The sequence below is a fragment of the Vidua macroura genome, chromosome 14 (assembly GCF_024509145.1).
Source record: "Vidua macroura isolate BioBank_ID:100142 chromosome 14, ASM2450914v1, whole genome shotgun sequence".
Taxonomy (NCBI): domain Eukaryota; kingdom Metazoa; phylum Chordata; class Aves; order Passeriformes; family Viduidae; genus Vidua; species Vidua macroura.
Genome location: NC_071584.1, coordinates 1,675,280 through 1,685,057, shown reverse-complemented (window position 1 = coordinate 1,685,057; position 9,778 = coordinate 1,675,280). Strand labels below are relative to the sequence as shown.

At 54.1% G+C, this 9,778-nt stretch overlaps 1 protein-coding gene across 1 annotated transcript; it reads right to left on the bottom strand.

Annotated features, from left to right (window-relative positions):
- Positions 1-3,525: 3,525 nt before the first annotated feature.
- Positions 3,526-6,423, bottom strand: LOC128814334 (zona pellucida sperm-binding protein 3-like). The gene is made up of 9 exons (XM_053990079.1): positions 6,046-6,423; positions 5,563-5,681; positions 5,375-5,478; positions 5,028-5,205; positions 4,828-4,948; positions 4,635-4,726; positions 4,393-4,538; positions 3,858-3,977; positions 3,526-3,659 (listed from the first exon to the last, which is right to left on the bottom strand). Exons 1-9 carry the CDS (start codon positions 6,421-6,423, stop codon positions 3,526-3,528), a joined length of 1,392 nt encoding a protein of 463 aa, XP_053846054.1.
- Between the last annotated feature and the right edge of the window lie 3,355 nt (positions 6,424-9,778).

Below are 9,778 nucleotides of genomic sequence, written 5' to 3'. Positions count from 1 at the left end.
ACAAATAAATTCTTGTTGTTTCTGCACAGCACATGTGGCAGCAGTGACAGTTTGCCATTTGCTCCCATTTTGCTGGGCCCATACTCCAGGTTCTAACAGAGTACAATTCCATGTTGATTCAGTCCCAATGCAATGATTGGGTCTATAGAATGATTTAGGCTGGAAAACGCCTCTAAAATCATCAATTCCAGCCATTAAACATTGCAGAGATAAGACAAAAAGCTGTGGCCCTACTTCTGGTGTGGTCATAAGTAAAATTTAGTAGATACCACCAAGACAGGAAATGCTTTTTGAATTAAAATAAGTATTTTTAAAATACTTTTTGAGTTGAAATTATTTACCCAAATTACCTGTTGAAACTCAGTGGGTAAGATGCCCTCATCACCTCCCTTTTTGCTGGAGTGGATTGCACCTGCAGCTGAGCTTGGATACAGCTGAGAGCTATGGAAACATTAGTCTGGATGATGCCAAGTGCACTTACAGGTAGGTGGGGGTCCTTTCCAGTAATTCTTTGCTATTCAGACAACATACCAGCCAGGACACATTGACCAGCTCCTAATGCCAACAAAGGAGATTTTAACAGGTGTTCTTCCTCATACAAATCACTTGTTGCCAAGCTTAATTTATTTGCCAAAACTTCAGCATGCGTGCTGCTTATTTGATACTCCTAATCCTGTTCCTGGGATGCCAGTCACACCTAATCCTGTTCCTGGGATGCCAGTCACACCTCTCCTGGCTCATTTTGGAGAGGGGAGGGCTCACCTGTGCAAGCCTGTGAGCAGCCCTGTGCAGATGTATTTAGGAATGATCAGCAGGTAGGTTTAAGTGCAGAGATATTAACATGCAGTGACATAATGAGGCTTCATAATGGATTAAGGATCACTTGTTGCTAGCCTGTCTTTTTAATACCATTGGGCTCAATGTCAGACATGCGTGGAGTTAAGATTGCAACAGGTCTAAGAGGTTGTAGGATACATTGTGGGGGTTAAGATAGTTTTTGCTGCATTGATATAAACAATTCTAGTTTAAATTAAATTATATCTCCAAGATCAACAGATAAATTATGTCTGATACTATTTCTCTTCCTGTGTTGTCTTATTATTTAACAGTCATTGAACAGCTACCAGCCTGGTTAGATCTCTACCCCTTTTCAATGGAACCACATTGAAAACTAAGCAAGTAAATTTCCACTTCATTTTTGGGGGGTTGTCTTTCACATATTGTGCTTACATTTCCCTCTGCCAAATCCATGTTAATGGGTGGGACTCCTGAATTTGTACAATTACAGCTTGCTTTTGCAATGCAAAATTTGCAAAAGCAATGCACTCAGGCTTAAACATGATTACAGCCATTACCATACTGATTTGTACAAATAAAAGACCTGAGGGTTTTCACTCCATACACCAAGGCTTGTTGATGGATAAACTAGATGTGGCTCAAACGCGTTTGGGGATTTTGGTATAACCCAGTGTGGGTCCTGGAAAGGGAAACAGACAAGTCTCAGTGGGGAAGACTCCAAACTGATCACCCCTCCTCGTGAGCAGCTAGGTGCATTCACCCAACATTAATGCGTTTAGCTCCACTGTTGTCTTCTGGTTGGTCTCTTTCCATAATGGGGTAGAGTTTTAAAAGAGCAGAGGTGCCACCTTCAAGGCCTGGGGGTCTGTGGGAGCTGAGAGAGGTTAAAAGTTGCTCAGTGAACACACAGGGACAGCACCATTTGTTTCATTCCCAGTGATCTATTCCCTTGCACAGTAAGCTGTTCAGTGTGTGAGGCAATGTGATTCATTGTTAGAATCTGCTTCCCTAGTTAAAAAACACCCCTGGTTCCCAAAAGCCACCTCTGGGCTTTTCACTTGGGGTTTCATATGATCTCTCCTAGTCAGAGACACCACAAATACCCAGTTCCACTCTTGCCAGCCTCCTGGCCGTATTTTTCTTGCAAATTATCCGGTTGAAGAGGGTCCCACAGAATGGTTCTGGTGATATTTCTTTGCTTATCCCCTTGGGGCCCAAGGGACACTTCAATTTTCGTAAGAGGGGCCACCTTAAACCACAATTCACCTAATTCACTCTCCTCACTACTCTCTCATCCCTAAATTCCCAGTCAGGGTCCCCTTCCATGTATCTCCATCCCAATCTTCTGGGGATGCAATTAACTAATGGATCTTTATAGGAACTAATACATCAGATCATAAATTCTAATTTGTCTGCTACTCTTTTTCCTTCCCCCACCCCAGTTGTTTCTGCAATTGTTCTATTCACAGAGATAACAGCTCTTTTTGTCACTTTCTTTGTTCAAACTCATCTTGTAACATTCTCATTTCCTTTTCTTTGTATTCCTTACAACAACACGCTGCTTCCAAACACATTTACAACATCTTGCATATTATTCCCTTTTCTTTACCATTTTCCAAGTGTCTCTCTCATGCAGTTTTTAACTGTTCCTCTATCTTTACTCCAATTATGCCAATTTTTGGATGCTCAATCCTCAAAAAGTCTTGGAGAGGATCTTATTCCATGCCAGTAATTGAATCTGCCACCCTATTGACTGTGGCAATTTTGTCACAGGAGAAGAGCCAGAGATCACTCAGGAGGATCTGAGCTGGTGGTTACTTTATGGAGCTCTAATCAGCAGATTTAGGGGTGCAAATCTCAGTCCTGCCTTCCACCTGCATGCAGCAGAGATGCCCTCACAGGCTGGACCATGACCACACCACCAAAAGACAGGAGGATTTTGTGCTTACCCAGCCAGGCTTGTCTTTGCACTGGCAGCAACAGTCCAGGATGTCCCCAGAAGCTCTCTGGAGACAAATCAAGCCAGGGAAGAGGAGTGCAGAGGTGTGGAGGGCACCCATCCCAGGGTAAGGCTGTCCTTTCCTCCCCCCACACATCCCCAGAACCCACAGCATCTGTCCTGGAATGGGATCCCCAGGTTTGGCATCTTCCCAGGAAGTCTCCAGCTCCAACCATGGCCCAAGGAAAGCAATCCCATTGCTGTGCTCATCCCAGAGCTCTCACACTCCATAAAAACAATGGAATTCATTCCCATCCAGCCCCTGCAAAGCAGAAGCACCTCCAGCCCTTTCCCATCCCTGAGGTTTTCCCCTGCAAAGAAGCCAAGCTCGGCACTGAAACCAATCAAAATCCCAGAATTCCAGCTGCCCTTGCATCCTTCAAGGGATCTTGGAGCAGAATTCCCCCATCCCAATGGATAAGAAAGGGAAAACAGGAATTCTAAAATCAGGAACTCATTTAGAACCTCAGAATACCAATAAATCCCTAAAATAGGAGCCACACCTCATTTAGGATTCCTTTCCATGGATACAACCTTTGGAAAATCCACCTGTACCTCCCAAATCCAAGTGCATGGAGGTTTGGGAATCACTTCCAGGTGGCAGCAGCTCCACATCCCCAATCCCACCTCTTTCCCAGAGGATGGATTCCCACCCAAAGCTGCCTGGAGCCCCTCCCACCCCACAGAGAACACCAGGAGGTGACAGATGCTTCTTCTCTTTATTGGGATCACTGGGACATTCCCGCAGGACAGAGCCTTTTCCGGCACAGCCACAGGAGCATTCCCAGGGCAGTCAGGCTCAGCAGGGTGGCTGCCGTCAGCAGGAGCCCCTGGATCACCACGGGAATTCCGCCAGCAGCACCTGGAAGGGACAAAACCCTCTGAGCACTCATCCACTGGTTCCCAGCCTCTACCCAATCCTTGGGCATCTTAGGGAAGGAGCCCATAGGGCAGCTCTGGGGGATTGTTCCAGAAAATCCCTTTGTGAAATCCCTGGGAATTCACAGTGGGAGCAACCCCTGGGCAATGCCTGGAGACACAACCCCACAAAGACCCCTACCTCGGGGGGTGTTCCCAGCTGATCCCGGACTTCCAGAGGGGCTTGTTAATCCTTGAGCAGGCTCCAGGATTAGGAGGGGTCCCACAGAGACATCGGCTTCAGTCGGCCCCGAGGGCTCACCTGGAAAAAGATGGGAATGAGCTCCCAGGAGAGGGAATTCCTGCTTGGGCTGGAATTTGGGAATGACAGGAAGATAGACACCAGAAGAGCAGAATGCCAGGGGTTTAAAATGCAAGGACACAATCAGGATAGAATCATGGAATGGTTTGGGATGGAAGGGACGTCAAAGTCTATCCAGTGCCATGGGCAGGGACACCTCCCACTATCCCAGGCAGCCTGGGACACTTCCAAGGATGAACAACAGTGCCAGGACCTCCCCATCCACACAATTTCTTCCCAATATCTCCCCAAAATTCCCCTCTTTCCTTTTAAAAATCCCTTCCCTAAGGGACACCGGAGAGGAGCCGTGATTGTCCTTAAACTGTGCCAACACCCCCTCCCCCCTGAGGGGCCCTCGGACACCTTTGGGACACACCTCTCCGGCCGGGGCCGTCCCTCCTCACGCGCCTGCCCATCCGTGCGGCCGGAGCGCGGAATTCCCGGGAATCTCCTCCAGGAGAGGGACAGCTGCCGGTGTCACAGCAGCTGCAGATGGCCGCGGTGCCCTCCAAAGGTGCCCACCTGGAACAGAGTCACCTGTGACCCCCCTGCTGCGGGCGGGGGCGGGTCCCCTCCCCGGGCGGGGGCGGGTCCCCTCCCCACAGCAGGGACACTCACAGGCCGCTGGCTTTGCTGAAGGAACAGGCTTTATTCCGGGAATTCGGGGCTTCCGCCGCCGGGGACACCCGCAGGTGGCAGCTGATGTAGAGCTGGCAGGGGAAGTCAAGGAAAATCCGTTAATCTTGGAGATTTTAGGGTTTTTTTCCATGGATAAACCGAGAAAGGAGGAGGGATGGAAACAACACCTCACCAAATTCCCGGCGCCTCCGGCAAATTTGAAGGCGTCCACCAGGAACCGCAGCGACTCCGGCCGGGGCCGCGGGGACACGAAGGCTGAGCCGGTGTCCTCTGCCCTGCTGTCCACCAGGCACCTGGAGAAGGGCTGGGAATCATCCGGGATCCTCCACAGGAGCCTGGGATTCTCCAGGCAGCCCCAGAGCCCGGCCTTACCCGCCCAGGTCGATGAAGGCGTAGCGGGGGGACGAGCCCCTGTCGGGGGTCGCGGTGGCCACGCACTGATCCACGAAGAGCCGCAGGGGCACGTGGCCCTCCGAGGTGACATCGGCCTGGAAGCGGAGGCTGTCCCCAAGCTGGAAACCATTGGAGAGCCTCTCCCTGCTCCACTCGTCTGGAATGCAGATCCCAGGGAATGGGGTCACTTTGGGGACTTCCCGGGAGCGTGGGACCTCTTAAATGTGCAGTAACCCCCGTGGGGGTGGATTTGGCTCCATTGGGGCTCCCAGGAGCCAGGAGAAAGGGGGAGCTGAGGGACACGAGGCCACCAGGGCTGCACCCACCGTCCATGAGGCGCAGGGAGAACCGGAGCCGCTCCTCTGCCGCCACCGTGGAGCGGAACGGGGCCCACGTGGGGTGCACGGCACCGCTGCTCACGTTGCTCCTCCTAAAGGGAAGCAATGGGAATTACCTGGGGTGGGCACCGGCACGTCAGGGCCGTGGCAGCACGGGGACAGCCCCCACCACTCACCTGGGGTAGTGACACTCAATGGGGACCTCGGCTGGGGTGGCCCTCACGATAAGGGGGTTGCCAGAACGGGTGGGTTTGTAGAACAGAGTGGTTCTGTAGATCAGGGAGTCTGGGGTCACCTGGAAGGAGAGTTTGGGAGAGGGGGAAAACCAGGAAAACAAACTCAGCACCAGCAGGGACTGTGCCGGGACACAAGAGCCACATTCCCAATCCTACAGGACACCACGGAGCTTTGAAAGCACCAGCTTGAAGCAGGTCAGCGCCTCCAGGACACAGGCACAGCACCTCAGGACCCATTATCCCATAAATTCCTGCATCCAGTCCCAAACCCACTACTGAGTGTGTGCCTCATCCAGGCTATCCACACCCCAAATTCCCCCCTGCTCCGGGCACTCCTCACCCCAAACCCGCCAGCACCTACACCAGGGCACCTTTAGGGGTGACACCCTCACCCCGTGGCCACCTGGCCCCGGTGCCACTCACCTGCAGGGTGCTGCCACACTCGTGCAGCGCGGCCACGAAGGTAACAAAGGTCTGGGCGGCGTTTGGGGACAGGGGCGGGCAGGAGGCCGTGCCCAGGCTCAGCTCCGCTGCCCGCACCGGGCGCCCGGTGCCAAAGAGGTCCCTGCGCACGGTGACCGCCAGCTGCCCCTCCTGGCAGCGCACGGCCACCGCGGGGCGCGGGGACAGCGCCCGCAGCTGCGACAGATCCACCCGCGCCCAGGGCTGCGACCTGGAGGAATCGCCCCGCAGCCGCCACGTCCCGGAATTCCGCGAGGGAAAACCCCAGGGATCAGAGGATGCGGCCGAAGCCAACACCCAGCAGAGCAGAGCGACCCCAAAGCGGCTCCCAAGCCCCATCCTGACCCCAGGAAAAGCAGCGCATGGCAAAGGGGGCTGCTCGGGAGCTTTTTATGGGAGCATCCCGGGGGGATTCCCCGCCGGGATAACGGGATCCAGCTGGGGATTGCACTCGGGGTAACGGGATCCAGCTGGGGATTCCCCGCCGGGATAACGGGATCCAGCTGGGCATTGCACTCGGGATAACGGGATCCAGCTGGGTCTCATCCCTTCCGAGGGTGATTCCCTCCCCCTGCAGCCGGGAATTGTCCCGTTTGTCCCATGTCCTGCTCGGCTGCGGTGGCACCAATGTCACTCCCTGAGCCGATTTTGGCCAGCGAGGCTTTCTCGGACATTTCCCCCCTGATCTTCCCAGGAATTCCCCAAAATCCAGGCGGTGCATTCAGAACTGCGGATGTGCCAACTCCACCCGGGCGCTTTGGGATCGGCCCGTGCCCGATTTTCCTGGAATTGCGCCTGGCTAATGAGGGCACCATAACGAGTTCATTTGCATGAAAAGCAGAGGGGCAGAGCCGGTCAGGGACCGGCAGGCGGAATCCAGAGATTAATTAGCCTGCGGGTGTTAATTGCGGTGATTGGCACCGCCGCTGGTGGGCACAGGAGGGTGACAATGGCCCTGCGCAGCTGCGGGAGGAGCTGGGGACACTCAGGAGAGTGGCATGGCCCGGCCGAGTCGTCCCCGTGCCCTGCGGGCATTCCCGGAGAATTCCCACTCTTCATCCATAGGGGTGGGAGAGGTGGGAGAGATTTTGGCCTCGGGATTTTTTCCTGGTGGGGTTTTTTACCGGGAAACGGGGCTGGAGCATTTACCTCCCTCTTCCAGGATCTGTGGGATGGGTTTGGGATGAGGGGACCTACTCCAGTCACTTGTAGGGGATGAGCAAAGCTCTGACCCAGCCCGAATTCCTCATGGAAATTCTCGAGTCAAGTCCTGCTGTCCCCTGCAGCATCCATAATGTCATTCCCACATTCCCACATCCCCCTCTGGCACCATCCCAGTGTCCTGGCGTTGTCCCGGGTGTTTTTAGGGATGATGAATAAATGATGGGAGACAGAAAACTTCTCCAGGCCTCTCCATGAATTCTGCAGGAATGGTGCAGCTCCCGGCCTGGCTCATCCTGAAGCTGCCCTGGAATGTTTTATCCAGGGGGATGGGGCTGCTTGAGGGCTTCAGAGGGATGGGAGGGGATGCTCCTGCATCCAGAGGTATCCATGGGGATGGGAGGCAATGTCCCTGCTTCCCAGAGCCCCATTCCCCATCCCAACACCAGGAATAGCCCTGGAAATCCAGGATTTGATCCGCCCAACCTCTGTGGGACCCAGGTCTCCAGGGATGGGTGCCTGCTCCCAAAGCCCCGTTCATGCTATTCCACAGGGGAGGATCCAGGATCCCAAAGAACCTCGCACAGCCCCATCCCCCACAGCTTTCCCTCTCCAGCGTGGATTTCTCACCCCCTGGGAGAGCTCAGCACTTTGCAGGTGAGGGTCCCAGCCCTGTGGGACTCTGTGGTCAGTGCAACAGCCCCGGGAGATCGCCCACCCTGACAGTGCCCCCAGCCAAGCCTTGCACCAAGGGCTCGCTCGGCTGGGTGCAGGAGCTGTGTTCTGCCCAGGATGAAAAGATCGCAGCCCTCTCATCTCGTACAAACACAGCTGAGCCCAGCAGCAGCCGAGCCCTCCCTGAGCCCTGTCCTGCAGCCCGGGGGCGTTTCTGCGCCGCTGCTCCGGGGCCGTGCTCCGGAGAGCCGGCCCTGCGCTGCCGCTGCCTGCTCTCGCCACGCCGAGCCGAGCGCTCTTCCTCATGGACGGCACACTTGGCTGACCCTCGGGAGCTCCACGAAGCCTTTCCACAGCTGCTCCTCGTGCAGGAGCCCGTGTGTGGGGCGGCAGTAAGGCAGGAGACCATATGCTCCAGCACGGGGACAATGAGCCGCTCACTGCGACAGCGCGGCTGTGATGAGCCATTGTCATGACTGATGGCACGAGGACGCTGGGGGAGCAGATTTTCACAGCAGATAAGCCCTAATGAACAGAGAAATAACCTCCCGTGATGAGGGAGATGTACAGAGTTCCAAAAGCCACGGTCCTGCGAGGGAGGAAACACTTGATTGCCACCAAGGCCACGGAGCAGTACCCGGGCACAAGAGCGGAGAAAGTGCGCCTTCCTGCCGGCCTGGAGAGCAGGGGAGGAGGGGGAATAAGAGCACAAAGGGCGGCAGTGGAGCAGAACAGGCTCACAGGGCTGCCCTGCACATCTGCCCTGGTGCTGCAGCTTCACTGCTGCAGAGAGAGCCACAAGACTGCAGCTAAAACGCATCTCCTGCAGCACCCAGAATTCCCTACAGAGGGGAAACTGAGGCATGGAGTCATTCCTGCAGAGCATGGGCAAGGGTAAAGAAAGCTTTGAAACTCAGTATTGGTCTTTGCAGCTCACGGGCTGCTTCCCATAAGGAAACTCTGTCGGCTAGTATTGGCTTGAGCCCATGCCACAGCCTTCCTGGGAGGGAGCAGTTCCTGTGGAACTGCTGCTGAGCCACCTCGTATTAGAATTTACTACAGCTCTGCCTGGAAGCCTGCCCTGTGCTTTCTATTTTTAGCTGCAGGCAGACCTATTCATATCAGTCAGTGCTGAAACTCAGGTCCTTTCACAGCTTTGGTGCGGTAATTCAGGGACATGCATGAAGCCAGGTTCTCAGCTCTGAGGACAGCTCACCAGGATAAATAATAAACCCATGAGCGGAGTGGTCTCAAGGCTGGGGGCACACAGGGTGTGCTTTGCTAAAGGCATTCTCATCACACACATTTATTCCACAGGATCACACCACTGCTTAGGTGCAGAGCAAAGCAGGACTGGAATGTGATTTACCAGCTCATAAACTGCAAGGAAAGCAGAAGAAATGGCATGAGAGAGAGGAAGAGTCCAGGGGAAGTGGAAAACAGCTCCACCAGGTTCCACAGCGGTGGAGGTTTCCCTGCCTGTTAATTATTTTGTCTTAAAATGCTTTTAGAAGGGAAGAACTTCATTAGTGCTCCACACAGGACAAGTAAAAAATGTGTGCTTTTCCATCTGGCTACAGCAAACATCCAGAGGGTAAATCTCAGAGGTCTGCAATAACTCAGGGTGATTTGAGTAAACCAATGCAGCAGCAAGATACAGATGTTTGGTGATGGAGCTCCCAATCAGCCAGACCTTGCTCTAATGACACTTCATCACGCTCCCTCCTTCACGTGCGCCACATCTGCTCAGGTGACTGGCAGCGTGACAAATAAAAGCTCTCGGCAGTGAGACTGATACACACCTCCTCCCGAGAGCTCTGACGTTGCCCACTGACATCATGACTACACTCGATGGCAG